We start from the raw sequence: 18112 nt of genomic DNA on the forward strand, positions 1-18112 counted from the left end.
GGCCTGCTTCTTGCTATGTGTACCTCCTGTTGGCTAACTTCTGGTTGCACCCCTGGATTGCTATTAGTTGTTCTCCCCTCTTTAAACATACACTTCTAACCAAGACTGATAGTTAATAGAACAATGAAATATTTTTTGACTTATCAATATTTGATTGAGAAACAACATTATAATAAATGGCACAAAAGATTCATCAAAGGAGACATTTATTTCTGAATTGGCAGGAGCAATATTGTACAAGAAGGTGAAAGAAAGATGAGTATAGAGATAGATACATATATATGAACAAAATAATTGCTTGCAATCCAGTAAAAGAAATAATATGAAGAAAGAAGAAATAAAAGGAATGAATTAATTAATGGTCCAAGCATAGAGCAAGAAAGAGAAGCCGGTGGCGTTGGTCCCAGAAGTCCTCCCACAGTCACAAGTGTCCTCTGGCCATTGCAAGACGCTAGAAGCGGACACGCTCTTGTTCATTAATTTCTTCTCCGCACCCACCATTTCTGGCCACACCGTTCCGTCTCCCACTTGGAACACAAAAACGCCGTGCCCGTTCCCTTTGTTGCTGTTAACCACCCAACTCAGCACGTCCCAATAGAACTCCACTTGGACGCCGTTGATGAATATCTTCTCGTAGCCTCTGAACTTCCACGCCAACCTTTTCACCACCAACCGCGTCTCACCGTCCACTTTCACTCCTAGCACACCCCCTCCGCACTCGATCTCTATCACGTGCTTCGACCCCATGAACACCGCACGTGACACGTAACACCTTCTTCCGAACACGTGCTCTCTCCTCGACAGCAGAACCGGGTCAACAACGTTGTTAGCCTCAACGTCGACCCTTTTGTTGCGCCGATTCAAATCTCGGAGAAGGTCTCCGAGAAAGAATTGGAGTTTGTCATTGTGTGAGATTGCAAGGTAGAAGCGTGACTCTGGCTCTGCGGAGTTTTGAATGAACTCTGCGCGGGTGAAGTTCCAGTGGAGCTTGATTTTGCGCTTGTTGATTGATTTTGAGCCCTGGCGTCTTCTGAAGAAGGAGAAGGTTGAGGAGTTCAGAGAAATTGTGATGGAAAATATGTCTGTAGCTGAAATGGTTAGGGAGTGCGAGAAAAGGGTTTTGGACCAGCTGAGAGTGAGATAAGTGGGGGAATTACATAGTTGAGTTTTGTATATGCATGTTATCAGATTCTGTGGCACTTGGGAGCTGCTGCTGCTGCTGCTGCTGGATGAAGGAGTGTTGGGTTGGCTGAAACAACCTGCGATCATGTTGTTCAATTCCTTCTACACTGATAGAACCATGTGTTGTTAATGAGAGATGAGGTATAATAGACTATAGAGAGGAGCGTAAGCTGGGGGGTTAAATTTTGGCCTTATGGTGTACTACTAGTAAATGTTTAATTTTGTGGATGTTTTGGTAGTGGGTGTCTATGGTTTTTTTTAGGTGAGAAGTTGGAAAAAGTGTAGTGCTTAGCGTGCTTTTAATGATGAGAACAACACAAGGCTTCCGTCGTTACAATGATCAACGGCAGTTGCAGACACTTTTGATTGGTTTCCTTGATTTGCGCCTTTGACAAGGCTATCATGTGCCGGTGAGCTGTGCTGCACTCAGACTTTCCAAGTAGGAGGGGAGACTAATTGGTGATTTTCTTGCATCACAAAGAACTGGCCCTTTTCTAAATTCAATCATCTCATAAGGGAATTGAGCATGGGCCCTGAACAAAGGGTCTGCTACTCTTTCTCCTAGCCAAAACACGCTTTCTTTCTATGGTGTACAAGTTTTTAAGCCAAAGCTACTCATTAGTATGTATCATGGTTTTAAACTGTGGTTACAAACACATTGAGGCGAGCAAGAAAATCTTTCCATCGTTGACAATTGCGAAAATATACAATTGTAGAATATCAAATTATCTTCACATTAGACCGTAATTTAAAACCATAGTATGTATACATATTTCTTAAAATTTAATGATATTCTCACACAGATAAATCACTACTGAGCAATTTGTATACATGATTATATTATTTTTTTTGTATTTTTAAATTGTTAATTGGTTCTATAAATTACATTGTTTTGGAAATAATTTAAATTTTACCTATATTTTTTAGTAAAAACTATAGTATAACTATCATTTCTTTTCTTGTTTTCTCCTATAAGTTTTCAACCGCTTAGAATTAAATGCGATAATTGCAAGCTTAAAGCGAAACAAACAAAAGAATGCATCAAGTGATCTTGGACTTATTGTAGTCTAACATTGACAGTCAGTCAGTGTGATTATGTGAATTTTTAACGCTATCTAATAAGTTAACAGTGGATTTAGGTCTGGTGCTGCTAGGAGAAGGTGCTGTTGGTGAAGTGGAGAAAATGTGCATCATTAACCCATCTGTCAACGGTTAAGATTGAGACACATAGGTGAGATGAGAGTGTACAATTCTCAGCTATTGCATCCGTATCTTCCATTGCATTTCGAATTTTCAGAATGCAATAAGAGATGTCAGATGCAATAATAACAGTACAGAAAATAAATGTCCAATTCTCAATTACAACACAATCTCAGTCATTGAACGAAAATCTAACAATTCAAATAAATGGATAACTCAAGAAAGAAAGCCCCACCATCCTCACAGTGAAGCTATTTACTACACCATTTTACCAATTCTAGTTTATGCAATGAAATTAAGATAAGTGTTTGAATTTTGTGGTGGTAATCCACGGAAAGTCTGTTTTTTACTTTTTGTTTTCTTCAGGAAAGAAATTTTAAAGCATGATTTGAGTAAAAATTATGAGGTATGATTTCTTGGTTTGAAATATTTTCCAAGTAAAACCAAACATGCACTTGCTAGCAAGCTAGATGATCCTCCATCCTCAGGTTTGACGTTGAACACTCGAACGGTGGAACCTCGAGTGGCTGGCAATGTTGTGAGAAGACATGACAAAGTGTTTAGTGTTTTCCAATTACCAAAATAGTCTCTTAACTAACTTAAGAACAATTATGTGTATTAATCCAAGCAAACTGAGTACATTAAAACACTATATTGGGCCTTTAAACACGCAGTAGCTACATATTTTCACCATAATTGGAACATTTAAATGCACTAATGGATGTCCAAATGAGCACTACTCAACCAGCTTATCTTCGACAGCCTCTTTTCTAAACAAAATAAAAATCTCTTTAATTCATCCCCAAGACTTTTGAGGTGAAAACCCCTTTTTTTACTAAAGGTGAAAACCTAATCAAACATATGCGAATGTATCAATTATGTACTAGACATGAAACATATTTACATTATTACATAGCAAAGTTTATCAAGCATTTGCACATATATTTTTTAGAAGAGTAGTCCTCCATTTGCACAAATATAAAAGTCATATGCCAGAATATCTATAATCTGATCCTTCAATTTGTATGGTGCGAATGGCATTAGAAAAAGTTTGGACATAAGATTAGAAGTGCTCTTGAGAGGTTTTCTCCTTGCAAAAGCTTTATATATATTTCCGGTAGAAAAATTCTCAAAAGCACAAAAAGACCCTTAGTTGGCTGCTAAGAGAAGAACCAGAACGTCTATAAGCGATAGTACGAAGTAGTCTAGTACAGCAAACCTTCCATAGAAAAATCTTTCAAATAAAACAATGGTTGAATTTGAATCTGCTAACACACAAAACAGAATCAACTAATTAAGTGAATGGAAGACCGAGTGGAGCTTTGCAGAGATGCCATGTTAATACACACATTAGTATATACCAAAAATTGAAGTACTGACATACCCGACTTCTGTTTGCATCATCTGATTGCCATGAGAGAAAACAAGGGGATCACACACCACTATAGCCTTTAAAACCATACAAAAAATTGATTTCAAGGTTTATAATTTCTAAACTACAGTTACGTGGTTTTCAATAGATCTATAAATGAATACAGGGAGACACAGTACAGGTAAATTATAACAACGTAACCTGATCCCATAGCTACATGGATCAATCGATGTTGTAGAATTCTATCAGAAAAACCAATTTTTCAGCAAAACCATTTGAAACATAAGATGCCATTGAACACCTTAAATCTATTTCAAGAGAATGACAGAAATTGAACTCTAAATCAATCCTAGCATCCCTGATTGAAACAGGTTAGTTTGATTTTTCAGACAATGTATATGCATTTGATTTTTCAGATGTTTCAGATATACAGGACCTCCATTCAGAAACAGTATTTAGAATTCAATGATAAGGGTTAAGGCTATTATTTGCTGACTCACAAAATGTGTAAAGCCATATGAAGGACGTGTTTCCTTCCAAAATTGTACTTTGATATTAAATAATAGAGGAATGATACATAAATATTCAGTGCTCACGTTGCATTCATTGCTCCTAGTTTCAGAGCCATTTCTTGGCCTGAACAGAAGTGCAAATACTAATGCCGACCAAAAAAAAAAAAAAATACTAAAAATTGAACCTATTCCCTCCTATCAAACAAATAAAAATAAAACATGTCAGCCTAACGAAGAAAAGAAACGTTAATTAATTACGCTTAATTCCATTAATTTTTTTTAACTTATTTTTTTATTGAAACTTGATATTAAGAATAAGAAATAATAAAATTTAACAAGATTAGTTAAAAAAATTTAATATTTGAGAAAAAAATATTTTTTTCTTATGTTTAAGACCAAAGATAATATATATATATATATATATATATATATATATATATATATATATAAAAGAAATAATTATTTAAAGATTTAATTACCCATTTAATCTTTAGTGTTTTTAAACTTATCAGACTTAATCCTTATAGTTAATAAGTAAATTTTTTTAGTTCCTTAACTTTAATAAATAAATTTTTTAGTCCTCAAATTTATATTTTAATTTCTAAAAGGTTTATGTCATTATAATTTCTTAACTTCATGAATTAAAATTTTTTAACAACAAGAACCTTTTGGGAATTAAAAATCCACTTATTAATTATATGAACTATAATTGATAAATTTTTAAACTATACGAATTAAATAGATAATTAAACCTTATTTAAAACATAAACTAATATTTTAAGAGTTTAATTGATATACACCGTTATGCCAAAGCTATATATATATATAAACATGATCAATAAGTTTTTTATACAATCTAATTGATAGCACAAATGAATAATATATATATATATATATATATATATATATATTATAAATAAATTAGCTTTAAGTTGAATTATGACTAAATATACTAAATGTATGGTAGTATAATATTAAGTATAAATAAATAACGATTAACATAAGTGATGATGACTTATATTTCTTAATTAAGTGATATAAGTTTAAATCTTGGTTGACTCTTGAATATGAAATAACTCATGTTGGGGAAAAATATTGGTGTTCAAGATCTTTTATAAAGATTCATTATTGCTTTTGACGGAAATTATTTTGTACCAATATCATGGTAAGAAAAAAAATAATATAAAGTGTGACTTCTAAATTAAAAGTAATATATATATATATCACGCAATCCCTAAATCATTTCAAAGAAAAAATAATGAATTTAATTTAAGCATACTAATGGTATAAAAGATATATTTTTTTAAATCACAAGTCCTATAAATAGGAGAGTGAAATGATTTAGTCTTATATTAAAATATACAACCTGAAGAGTGAGATTCTAGCTTTTTTTTATTATTATAATTGATTATATATAGTAAGGCCATTTTGAATTTTTTAGTATTTTTTTTAAAATTTACATTTATGATAAGTTTTGATAATTGATGGGAATTAAATTAAAAAAATCAGTTTATTTCTTCTTTTAAATTTTTTAAAAGTTCTTTTTTTATTTTATCATTATTTATTGGTATAATGATTGACTAAAAAAAGGCGAATGATATTTTTAACAAATGGAAGAATAATTTGGTAAAATAGATTTATACTTTTAATAAAAAAAATTAATATATTATTTAAAAGTGTTAGTAAAAAATATTATTTTTTTTAAAAAAAAGATTTTAAAACAACCGATATCGTTGATTCCTATGACACACAAGGCATGTTAAGCACGTAATCCTTATTCCAATGCGTGCGTGAGATAGTGCTTGGCATTTAGCCATTTCCACGAGCTTATGGGGTCCACGTCCTAGGAACCGTTTGTGACCGAAAAACCTTTATTGTGATTCTTTTGGCCTTTTGCATAATACACGTAATAAACAGAGAAATAAAAAAAAGTGTTAAAATAGATTATGTGATAGGAAAAAAAAATTAATGTTACAAAAGTAGTATTAAAAAATTTAATATAATCAAAATACTTTAATAGTTGAAAAAAACTCACCCATGAATTACATTAGTTTATATAATTTAAAAAGCTATATCAAACATAATTTTTTATTATTTAGTTATAATAGAAAATAATGCAATGGAAAGACTTTTTTTTACTGAAGGAATGGAAAGGCCTCGAATATTAATAGAGTTAATGATATATATTGGAACTGCTCCAATAAAAAAATAACTATAATTTTTAAAAATATAAATTTTATACTTAACTAAAAATTAAACTACAAAATATTTTCTATATATAGCCTTTTTTATTTTCTATTTCTCATTTTAAAAAAAAAAATCTATTTCTCACATTAAACTCTATATAATAATACAAATAAAAAGTAAAAAAAAAAAAGAAGAAGAAGATATAAATAGACGCGAGATGGAAAAACAAGGGAATTAATTGAGTGGTATTTACGTGTATAGTACATATGAACAGTGTCTCATTGGATTTTTTGACGAAGGACGCAGCAGCACGCGAACAAAAGGCTCTCTTGTTCGTGTCAGGTAAAAACTTGGTCTCGCTGGAGAAGGAAAAAAAGAAAAAAGTAAAACACACACCACAGTATAAAAAAGTAAAACCTTTTTTTGTTTTCACATTTCGTCATGAGTAGTAACATCCATTCGCCGGTCACCACAATACCCAGTTTCCGTTTTCTTCCGTAGTATAGTGTCCCCTTTTCTCCATTCTCTTCACTTCCGTTATTTTTTGCGTCGCCATCGTAAGGTTCTTTTCATTTTATGTTATATTCTGTTGTGCCAATTTTATTTTTTTTTGGCTTTGGGGTATTTCTTTTTTCCCTTAAAAAACTTCAATCGTTAGTAACGTAGAGACATTGACAGTGAAAGAAGTGTGCTTTTTTGTCTGTTTCTCTCTGGGTTTTACTCTCCACATTCTCTATATTTGTCTTGAACCCCCCAACACACACACTTCTCTCAATTTGGATTCATGGGTTCTAACTCCATATTCAAAATCATTCTTTGATGGGTTTTCTGATCAATCAAGTTAAGGTAAGTGTCTGTCCCAACTTGTTTTTTGTGAGTTTCACCTTGTCACTGAGTGAGTGTTTTTGTCCACTTCAAAACTGGATCCCATCTGTTTGTTGAAAAACCGCAAAGGGAAAAAGCTCGGTAGTTGAATTGAATTGCAGCCGAAAATGAAGGATTTTCCTTCTTGTTTTGGCGAAAATGGAGTTCAAGTGGCGGATTCTTCGTCTTCAAGCACTAATAAAAGTGCGCAGAATGTGGTTACTTGTGTTTATCAATGCAGGGTTGGTGGTAGTTCCCGCCTGATTACTGTCACATGGAGTAAGAATTTGATGGGGCAAGGCCTTGGCGTTGGTATCGACGATTCATCAAGCCAGAGTCTCTGTAAGGTGGATATCAAACCGTGGGGGTTCTCCAAGAGGAGAGGTTGTAAGAGTCTAGAGGTTCATTCTTGTAAAGTTGATGTGTATTGGGACCTTTCTTCGGCTAAATTTGGTTCTGGGCCGGAACCGTTGGGGGGATTTTATGTGGGAGCTGTTGTGGATGGACAAATGGTACTTCTTCTGGGGGATTTGAGGAAAGAAGCTTTCAAGAAGACCAATGCCAATCCACTACCCCACAATGCAGCTTTGGTTGCCAAGAAAGAGCATGTTTTTGGTAAGAAGTTGTATGGTACCAAGGCTGTGTTTTGTGACAATGGCCAAATTCATGATCTTGTCATTGAGTGTGGCACTGCAAGTGTTGGTGATCCGAGCCTTGTAATTCGCATTGACAGCAAAACTGTGATGCAAGTGAAGCGGTTGAGATGGAAGTTCAGGGGGAATCATACTATCCTGGTAGATGGCCTTGCAGTGGAAGTTTTCTGGGATGTTCATAATTGGCTCTTTGGTACATCCCTTGGAAATGCCGTCTTTATGTTCAGGACATGCCTCTCCGCGGCGGACAAGTTGTGGGCTAGCCAACCACCTTCTGATTTGGCGTGGTCTTTCTCTGAGAGATTTCCTGAGACCAAATTGCAGGGTCTTAGTTTCTCTCTTGTTTTGTATGCTTGGAAGAACCAGTAGATATGCTAAAATCCATCACATATTGAGTACTAACAGACCTGTCAGTGAGTTTTGATTTATCAACAATGTGATTGAAACACAGTTGAGTAAAAATGAGTACTTTTGTTTCTCTCATTCCCCTTGTTAAATTCATATCCTCAATGCTATTTGAACAAATCAGAGACTTTTCCCCCCAAATGGCTGTACATTTGTCTTCAAGTGTTAACTTTATGGTCCATATTACTTGAAATACAAAGTTTACAGTATGTTTATCCAATTGCGTCTTTATTCTCTTTTAATTAATAAGCATATACCTACTATTACCTGTTCTGGGTTGTCATGTATTTTTAACTTTTAGCGTTGAGGATTCATTTCATCAAACATGTAAGGCTGTTATTCCAAATGGGTAATTCCCAATTACTAGGAAGGCGCAACAAATATTTTTGTCCAAAACATGTAATAACCAATAAGCTTATTGGAGCTGAAGTTGAAGAAGGTAGTGAGTGAGTGGAAGATCACCAAATTATAAATGTCAATACTCTTTTTTTAGCAACCACCAATTAGAGACTGTCTTCTATACTTCAGGTTTTAATTATGTGCTATGCATGGGGCATGAATATGAAATTTTTTTGCCTTAATAGAATTGCCTACTTTGATATGTCTGATAATAATTGGTAAATTTGATGAGATTGTGGCCAAATATATTTATATGCTGGTAGGCCAAATATCATTTTAGTTTACTCTCCGAAGACAATTGCTAGCCTGCCATGGCTTGTGAATCATTATTGTCAAAACAAAATCCTGATGAGATATTATATAAATATCATTTTTTTAGCTTGTAGTCTGTCGTATGATCCTTTAATCCAAACTCTGCACAGGATTAGACTTGATAGTTATTAACAATGGCAATGTCTTCTTAAGACTTTAAGTCTGCAATTTCAGTTTCAAATCTCATATGAAAGAAGTTTTTGAACTATGCACGTTAAACAAAATCTCTTGCTTAGTTCAATTCATTTTACCATTCTTGGCATAATATGTTGTTTGTCAAAAACAATAGCACCATCACCGTGGTAGTCATTCTTCAGTCTCTAGCACAAGCTATAGCCCTCAGTTCTGTTGATCCTTAGGCATGTTATTATTATTTTTTTAGCACTACAGAGTCTTTTTTATACTGTTATTAATCTTAGTCATCGTTCTGACTACCTTATTCCTTAGATCACGAATAAATGCTAACACGCATACGTGCACACATGTACTCATGCTAAGGCTTGTCATCCACATCCATATCTTTTTCGATCATTTTTAGCCATCACCAAGTTTTAATACCTTTTAACACCCTTTTCAATAAATACCTGCTGCCAGCACATAACATTGTCAATCATCGAGCCCGGTATTTCCTGTTAATTCCCTTGATCAGTTTGTTATTCAGTATTCATAGTTAAGTTCTTGGTAACTTGGAATATAATTTAATGTATTTATATCTTCTATTTTTAATCCTTCATTTAGCATGAAGTGATTGCACACATTAGAGGTATATCATTTCAGAAAGCATCATATCCACTTACCCATGCATTAACAGCACAGCTCCCAAGGATGTTGATAACCCCTGTCTCAGCTACGCATCAATAAGGATGGCTGCAAGGTAATGAGATGGAGCAATGTAAAATCACTGCATCAGATTAGTCTGAGCAAAAACCCGGTGATAACATTGGAAGTTTGTTGCAGATGTTCTGGCTTGTCAAATAGTGCTTTTTTTCTTTTTGTGAACAACTTGCATATATCGTTGAACTTAAGCCTCATCAATTAATTGTCCAGTATATTAAGCATATGGGATTTAACAAGAGAAATCCACGGTGATCAAAGCAAATGGAGGTTCTTCTTAAGATTTGATCACGAGAAGCCATATTTAGTTCCCGTCTTATAGTCAATTTAGATTTCTTAAGATAAACGTAAAATGAATTAAGGTAGTAAATGAATATACAATTCTCGTATACTCCAATTTTTTAGAAACTTTCTTGTCTAGCCCTTTGATAAACATTTATAGACTCACCAGAATTCACTGCCCTTAATTACATAAAAGACTTAACGGAATTCTACGTATTTTTGTCTAGGAAAAGTCTTAATTAACAGTAGGCTATTAATTGACCGAAAAAAATAGGCTATGTTAATGAAGTTATTACAGGTTGCTTGCTTTACTTTTCCATTTCAATGACAAGAAGAATCCATATGATGATAAGGGATTTTTTTTTTTTTTTGAAAAAAAGGCAGAGATTACCCCATTTCCAGATAGGGAGGGATATATTTGACACGAAGTGTATTGAATGAATAAGATTAGGAGCACACAGTTGTTTGGCACAAAGTGCTAATATAATGTTGTCGACGAATGCATAATATTTTGAATATGTTCTACGACTACGAGGGCAAAGAATATAAATTGTACACAAGGGGGAATTAATTGCAACGGAAATGAGGGAATCTGTAAATTGACGTGACAGTTATGAAGTCATTTTCATTGGAATTGACATCATGAAGAATAATGTGGTACTTTTGGGAATCTATTTCAGGGTTGTTTGTCGTATAAGACGTGCATTAGTCACGACCTCACATTTCCATCCTCGGCTACCTATGACACTGTAGCTCAGTAGCTGTATTAAACACTAACTTCACTCCTGTTTTAGTTTGAGCTAGAAAACAATTAACCTGACTATAGTTGAGCTTCCATTTATTAGTTTATATTTAGGTGAATGCTGATAAAACTAATTGAGAATGGAATTAGTTTTGAAAGTTTGATTTTGAAGTAATATAATTTATGTTTGGACATTTTAAAACTAAATTAGTAGTGAGTTTTAGTATTATTATATTTTATTTAACTTAAAAGTTATCTAAATTTGCTTCATTATTTAAATTCAATTCTAGATGTAAAATAAATTTGTCAACACAACTAAATGTATGGAAATTTAGTTAAAATCGTGTTAACTTATACTTCAGTATGAAATACTTATAATTTTTGCATACATTTCAGAGTGTGTTTGGAAAGTTATTTGCACCATTTTAAATGTAAATTCTCATTTTTCAATGTAGCAAATATAGAAGGAAATGATTAATATTTACAACCCAGCATGATGTTTATATTATTAGACACTTACCAGTGATGCTATAACAATCAGATACTAGGTTGTTAGAATAAATTCTTATACCATTTTAAAATTTAAGTTTGGTATAATTTAACTCCATAAAATTAATTTGTGAAATAAAAATCATCTCTCACTTATATATATTATTTTGATTATATCATTATTCAATATGAATATATATTTTATTTTGATAAATTTTTATATATAGACATTTAATAAATAAAAACTACTTTACTATACTGTCATGTTATTTATTAATATAATGTATAAATAGAATGGTTTGTTTTTTATTAGATACCATGATGAAAGTACATATACATTGAACTATAAATAATAATTTCAGTGCAAGATTTGGTTTTCACTTTTTAGCCGAAGAGCAAGAGAAGGGTCATTTTAGAATTATACGTAATAGATGAATCTCTATTTGATAATTGATGATAGTATGTTGATGAAAATGATTACAAGTTACCTGAAATGGAATTGACAAGAGGAACAGTTGACCAAAAGTAATGGCATTTTTGAGTAAAGAGAAGGACGGTTCTGCCTCTGCACTGTACCTAACATAAATTTAACATAAACATAACAGCGTCTGGTATGGTTGCATGCCCCATGGAATTGGGATAGGAGACCATCAAAAGCTGCAATTAGTACTCTTCAAAGTTCAACCAGAACATAACATTTATAGCAGTAGCAGAGTAGCAGGTGCCCATTTTTTTTAACATAATATTGCATATGATATGACAATGTCCCTCCTTGTGTCGTTAACGTTTCCGACAAATTCACCATGCCCACCACCATGACGTGTCCTGTGCCTTCTCAAGTTCTCAACTATGGCTAAGCATTACTTGAGTTTGTGTTGTGACATTGTTTCACCTGCTCTTCCAGAGATTCAAATCCAATCACTCCTGCATTTTAAACAATCACTTCCATTTTATTTCATTGTGTCTAGCTACAGTTTTTTTTTAATAACAGCAACATAGATATAGTGGTGCAATTTATTTTTTGAGCTTTTTTTTTTCAATTAAACATTCTTGAAAGAAAGAAAAAAAGAGCAGCTATATCTTTAACACAAGTTGGGTGAATGAACAACTCTTTTTCTTTTTCTCATATAGAGATGGCAAGGGGAGTCAAAGATGGATTTGACCTTCTCCGTTTCATCTCCATGAAAAGCAGGTGGTCATGGGTATAAAAAAAGTGGGTTTAAAATTTTAATACCAGACTCCATCTCTGTTGGATTTTATCCGATTTGAGTATACCCGCGGGTAATTCATCACACTCTTTTTATAATTCAGGTAATATACATATCTACACCATCCGATCATAATGAGTATTTTCCATTAAAGTCGGAACATATTCAGACGATACCCACCGTCATAAGGGTATTTGTCATCCCTCTCACTTTGTCTTATCCATGCTCGTTGTTTACTAGTTTTCTTGTCCATCTTGTCCACTCTTTTTCTCCTTGTTTTCTTGTTTCTGTTTTTGCTCTCCCTAGCTCTTTCTCTCCAGTGTAAATATTATCTAATCGACAGTTAAAGGCTATGTACCCCCCCAAAAAAAAAACAAAGACATCTAAAAAGCTATCTACTAGAAAACTACAAAGACTACCATCAAGAAAGGGAAAGACAAGATAAATAAACATTCATATTTGTTGGTTGATGCTTTAATACAGTATAACCCAACGTTAAAAAACAACTTAATATATGACAGTTCTATAGGTGTTATCATCTAATTTTTTGGAAGTTAAAATAAAACTAAATAATATTAAAAAATACTTTAGGTCCCTATTCTAAATTTTTTAAGCCGTTTAATTTTCTTTTTTTATGCTTTCAATCCAATCTATATGTATCAAAAAACTATTTTTTTAAAAAAAAATTATAAACTTTAACTTTCAAACTAAAAAAAAATTAATTACCAAAAATTACTTATTTAAATAATTTTAATGATAAAATTATCAACATATGGTTACTGAATTAAACGATCATCAAATAAACATCTTTATTAAGCTATTTACTCTGATGTACCATAAACTTTTTTAAAAAAAATGTTTTTTCAAGAACTATATCAAGAAATTATAAAAACAAATCTTCAAAACAAGTTAATCCAAGCGAGCACGCCTTGAAGGAACAAATATTTGATGCTAAAAACAGGGTCGAATCGAGTAATCGGCATGCGACTTTCTGCTATGCCAAAGAGTGCAAATTCTGCAGCCCCAGTCCGCATGGCAGGGATCCATTTATTTATACTACAACGGGCCACATCATCAAAGCATAATATTACCATCTATGCTAAACGAAACCCTGAAGAAAATTATTAAAAACCGGGACGGGGTAATCTTCCAACTTAATTTGTATAGCCAATGAAAAAAAATGGCAAAAGGATGTCAAAAACAAATTATGCCCCGTCCTATGCATTAGGAAAGCTATGACAATATTTTTAGATCTACAGTACAGGGCTATCTGAAACTTTATGTCTTTCAATAAATATTCATTATCGAAGCTAAAATGCAGAACAATATGAATTTTCATTCTAATATTGGGGAAAAAATGATTGAGGAAATCTAAATATGTTGATTAAAGCTCGCAACAATCTGATAAAATGTCAAAAGTAACTAAATAATAATCTTTAAGAGATGCTGCATCATGATGACAATGTTAAACTCTTCAAGGCAGTTGTAAGTTGAGGAAGCTTGTCGGGAGCTCTCTGCTTGTAATCTTTCTCTAATACTTTGGCTGCTAGAGATTGTAACTGGGACCCTTCTTTGTCCTCCTTGCTTTTCCCTTTCGTAAGCTGTGTAACAGCAGAGGTGCACTGCATAACAGGAGCAAAACTAAATTTCAGGCATATAAATGAATAGTTTTGAAAAGAAGAATCCATGGATCCTAAGTTGTTAAGGAGAACATCAAAATCAATGAAGGAAAAACTGTAATTTACCAAAGTAAAAATAAATTATGACTTTCATTGTAAGTTTGCAACAAAAAAAACCTAGGTTCAACCAACTTCCAAATTAAAACAGCCATAGTTTAGTCAGTTCATACGCATTAACTTGCAGTTGCAGAGGACCACATAAAATGAAAACCTGTATGGAAGATCTTACCAAGCATATACCAAAGAGTGCTCTGGTATTTTTGCCTCCGGTCAAGTCAATAGTAGATGAGTAGTATTTCTTGGCAGTTTGGAGGTTTTCTAATCCACCAAGCGTATAAAGTACCTGGCAATGCCATAATTAAGTCAAGAATTTTGCTAGATTACTACTTACTCACATACACCTCTAGCATGCAATTTATTTTGAGCCTTGCTAGTTGTTACTATTGGAACAAAGAAATGAGAGAAGAATTTGATTTGACCAAAATAAAGTAATCACATTTCATAAAGAAGTTACTTACATCAGCATATGCTAAGTGGTAGAGTGGAACAGTAGGCTGAGATAATATCAACTCCTCGTAGCAAAACGCTGCTTGTTTATACCTAACGGGAGGACGGAATGGCAGAAAATAAAGGCAGCTTAATAATTAGGAAATAGCAATATAATTGTCACACTTATAGAGGGGAAGATAAACAGTAGAATAAAATCTAACATTTGCAGGGAGATGTATATTTCAGCCAATTCTCTCCATGCATCATGATCTGCCATGAATCTGTTAAATTGAGAAAAAGAATTCAGATACATGCTCTATTTTCTGATGAAATCAGAGACTATTTATTTTTAATCTTGGAAGAAAACAAAAACTTTTTAATGTTTGTCTCACGTTTCCAGATATTTATTAAGCCAATCAATAGCCACAGAAATTTTGCCTTGTGCCTTTGCCATTGCCACCCTCCTCTTATGGATGGCCTGCACAACATCAAAACAACCAAAAAGATAAACACTTTAGCTTTTGGTTTTCTTTACTCAAGCAGCCTAGCCTATTTAATGTAAAACTGAAAGGTTATAAATCAAATCAAAGTAACAAAACACAAAAGAAAAATTAAAAATTATAAGATTTTTGTTTCATCACATAAGAGTAACTGAGCAACTAACAGTTCCCCTTTTTGGGTTTCCCCATAAGGTTAAGTGAGTTTACTTGATCAAGAGGATTGTCCTCTAAAAGGCTTGTGTAAGCCTTTTCTGCCAATTCCCAGGATCCTTTTGCTTCAAGCAACATTGCCTCCAGCCTACCTGTAATAATTAGTCAATTCGGTTAAAAAAAAATCTAGAGGGAATAGGTGCATGAGCATCCATATGCACAGACAAATTTGGATTTCTGTGTAATGTAGTTAGTTTTATTACATAGCATCCCTCCTGAAAGAATGGAATGCAAATCATCCAAGTCAGTCATCCACCAGTCTAAATGTTTGTTCCAAGAGAACAAGAACTGGGCATCAACAATCAGAGTAGGGCAAGCAATTACTTGTGTTATGGAACAAGTAAACATTACAGTTACTGTTTTTGGAAATTATCATACAGCTCAAGCAATAAATGTAAGGGAACAAGACAGGAAAAATATGTAGCCAGATCAATCAACTCAAAATAAGAAATAGTTTATTAGCCCATTAGTGACCTATGTATAAGAGCACAGATACATCACTGGGCAATTAAAAGGCATGTGTAACATCTGCACCTAAACAGAACTGTACAAGTGAACTGTGCAGTATCTGAGTTCAGGTGGTACAACTGCAACTGAATCCCCCCACACATCCACAAACCCCCGCCCCCCCCACCACAACAAGCTTATACAGAGTTAGGTGTAGGTCAGTCACACACAGCAAGAGTTGTGTACACAGTGCTATTTAGCTAACTAATTCAAATCCAAACTTGGGTAGAAGGCATACACAATTTAACTTACCAACTCTTTTACTCTCTGGGAATCTCTTCTGAAGAACCTTTGTACAGTCCTGATAAAGAAGTAAAATATTAATAAGATCTCAAACTAGATTGTTTCTCGTAGCATATGAAGGAGACAAATGCAGCAAATGCTCAATTTTGGCAACATAAAGAACATGATGGACAACATAAAAGTTCAGCAGCATATTACTTTCCAGGCTCACAAATTACAAAAGCAAACAAGATCAAACATCTTGCCACAAAATTTTAACAAGAATGAATGAATGATACCCTACATTGTGAAACAATAATGGCATAGTCAGATCAGAAAACCTTTTTTACCCATCCACCACCAACAGAGAATAAAGGACCAAAAAAGGCTTAATCTTAAAACAAATACACTACCCAGAAAACAAAGAGCAACCAAAGAAAGTGCATGATAGCCTTACAAGTTAAGTAATGAAATACAAGTATTATGGAACCCTAAAACAAAATGCATGAAGACTCAAGCAAGTTTATAATCCCCTGCAGAAACTCGTGATCAACCATCTCAGGTGCATCAGCAGCATCTCCACAACACAAGTGACAAGAGACGAGATTCAAGGAATAATCCAATAAGGTTAACTTTCAACTACTTCAAACAAGCAAGCGAATTTCATACCAGCAGCTATGTTTCTCCAAAAGGAGGCTAAGATTTTGCAATTTGCTGTACTGTATCCATTACAATTTACAATATTTGAAAGAAATTAATAGAAAAACACTAAACCAAATTAGAGTGAACCTTGGCAACGTCGAGACATTGGCAATCCATAGCAGCAACTGCAACCTGCTCATACAAGGTCCATTCTGCACAGCGAAACAAACGTTAGTCAAAAGTCAAATTGAATAAAAAAGTGGACCTGCAACTAAAACATGGAGTGAAATTGAAATTTCCAAAAATCACAAAAAATAAGAATCACATAATTGAAGCAAAATAAGAAAAATTAGGTCAGTAGCGTAAGAGGAGGGACCATCGGAGCCGAGAGAGGATCGGTGTTTGGGGTCGTTAAGGATAGAGAGACCATGCTTCAGAACTTTCTCCGACCGCCGAACTTTCAGCTTTCGCACGAGGCAGAGGTACTCCCACGCGCCGCCGCCGCCGTTATCGACCTGATTTTCTAGCCTGCTCAGTTGAGTTTCCTCTGATTTGGTAACCATTTTCTTTCGCCCAATTCACTCGCAGATCCAACAGATCGATGAACAGCTTTTCGGTCTGTTCTTGAAAATATCGATCCCGGAGGGAGTGAGTAGAGAGGAAATACACTAACACTGGGATCGCACTTCTACTCCAGGTTCCGATAAACAATAAGTAAATAAAATACTACTACTTTATCATAGTTTAATTAACAAAATTATATATACTGGTATAAAATTTAATACTTTAAATAATCATGTGATTTTTTATTATCTAATTAGTATTTTAATAGTTTCATTATATATTGGTGAAAAATTAAAATATCAAATATTTCATTTATACGTTATTATAATAATATAATATTTTAAATATACACTATATTAAAAATAAATTTATACAACTTGATAATTATTACATTTATGTATCTTAATTAAAATAATTAGTAAAAGAATAAATTTAAATTAAATATTTTTAATAAATAGAAAGTTGTGTGATAACTTTTTTTATAGTGTAAGAAAAAAGGCAAATCAAACAAAAAAATTACACCCTTAGGATCGAGACACTTAGAGCATCAGTAACAAGCAAGTCCAACGAGAGACGATCAACCCTAGAAATGATCATGCCATAATTTAGCCCAAACTTAACAAGGTAATTAGTACTCCTATTGCCTTCTCTCGATGAA

At 33.4% G+C, this 18112-nt stretch overlaps 3 protein-coding genes across 3 annotated transcripts; 1 reads left to right on the forward strand and 2 right to left on the reverse strand.

The window, feature by feature from the left end:
• Positions 1 to 15: 15 nt before the first annotated feature.
• LOC100794933 (uncharacterized) lies at positions 16 to 1908 on the reverse strand. Its single transcript, XM_003520786.5, has one exon. The coding sequence runs from the start codon at positions 1267 to 1269 to the stop codon at positions 352 to 354; it is 918 nt and encodes a 305-aa protein (XP_003520834.1). The 5' UTR covers positions 1270 to 1908; the 3' UTR covers positions 16 to 351.
• Positions 1909 to 6884: 4976 nt separating this feature from the next.
• LOC100791607 (uncharacterized) lies at positions 6885 to 8490 on the forward strand. The gene has a single exon (NM_001317475.2). It carries the CDS (start codon positions 7446 to 7448, stop codon positions 8337 to 8339), a length of 894 nt encoding a protein of 297 aa, NP_001304404.2. The 5' UTR covers positions 6885 to 7445; the 3' UTR covers positions 8340 to 8490.
• A 5345-nt stretch (positions 8491 to 13835) lies between these two features.
• Positions 13836 to 17626, reverse strand: LOC100791078 (ER membrane protein complex subunit 2). The gene is made up of 9 exons (XM_003521694.4): positions 17267 to 17626; positions 17038 to 17102; positions 16279 to 16327; positions 15517 to 15611; positions 15202 to 15287; positions 15031 to 15090; positions 14839 to 14920; positions 14550 to 14663; positions 13836 to 14263 (listed from the first exon to the last, which is right to left on the reverse strand). The coding sequence occupies exons 1-9, from the start codon at positions 17451 to 17453 to the stop codon at positions 14093 to 14095; spliced, it is 909 nt and encodes a 302-aa protein (XP_003521742.1). The 5' UTR covers positions 17454 to 17626; the 3' UTR covers positions 13836 to 14092.
• Between the last annotated feature and the right edge of the window lie 486 nt (positions 17627 to 18112).

This window comes from Glycine max, chromosome 3 (assembly GCF_000004515.6).
Source record: "Glycine max cultivar Williams 82 chromosome 3, Glycine_max_v4.0, whole genome shotgun sequence".
Taxonomy (NCBI): domain Eukaryota; kingdom Viridiplantae; phylum Streptophyta; class Magnoliopsida; order Fabales; family Fabaceae; genus Glycine; species Glycine max.

What these genes read in the sequence shown, in the direction of transcription:
- LOC100794933 (XM_003520786.5), bottom strand. Translation starts at nt 1,269, where the DNA reads ATGATCGCAGGTTGTTTCAGCCAACCCAACACTCCTTCATCCAGCAGC.
- LOC100791607 (NM_001317475.2), top strand. Translation starts at nt 7,446, where the DNA reads ATGAAGGATTTTCCTTCTTGTTTTGGCGAAAATGGAGTTCAAGTGGCG.
- LOC100791078 (XM_003521694.4), bottom strand. Translation starts at nt 17,453, where the DNA reads ATGGTTACCAAATCAGAGGAAACTCAACTGAGCAGGCTAGAAAATCAG. An exon ending in CCCAGAGAGTAAAAGAGTTG is followed by an intron (nt 15,612 to 16,278) that starts GTAAGTTAAATT and finishes TAATTATTACAG; the next exon opens with GTAGGCTGGAGGCAATGTTG. An exon ending in ATATACATCTCCCTGCAAAT is followed by an intron (nt 14,921 to 15,030) that starts GTTAGATTTTAT and finishes TCCTCCCGTTAG; the next exon opens with GTATAAACAAGCAGCGTTTT.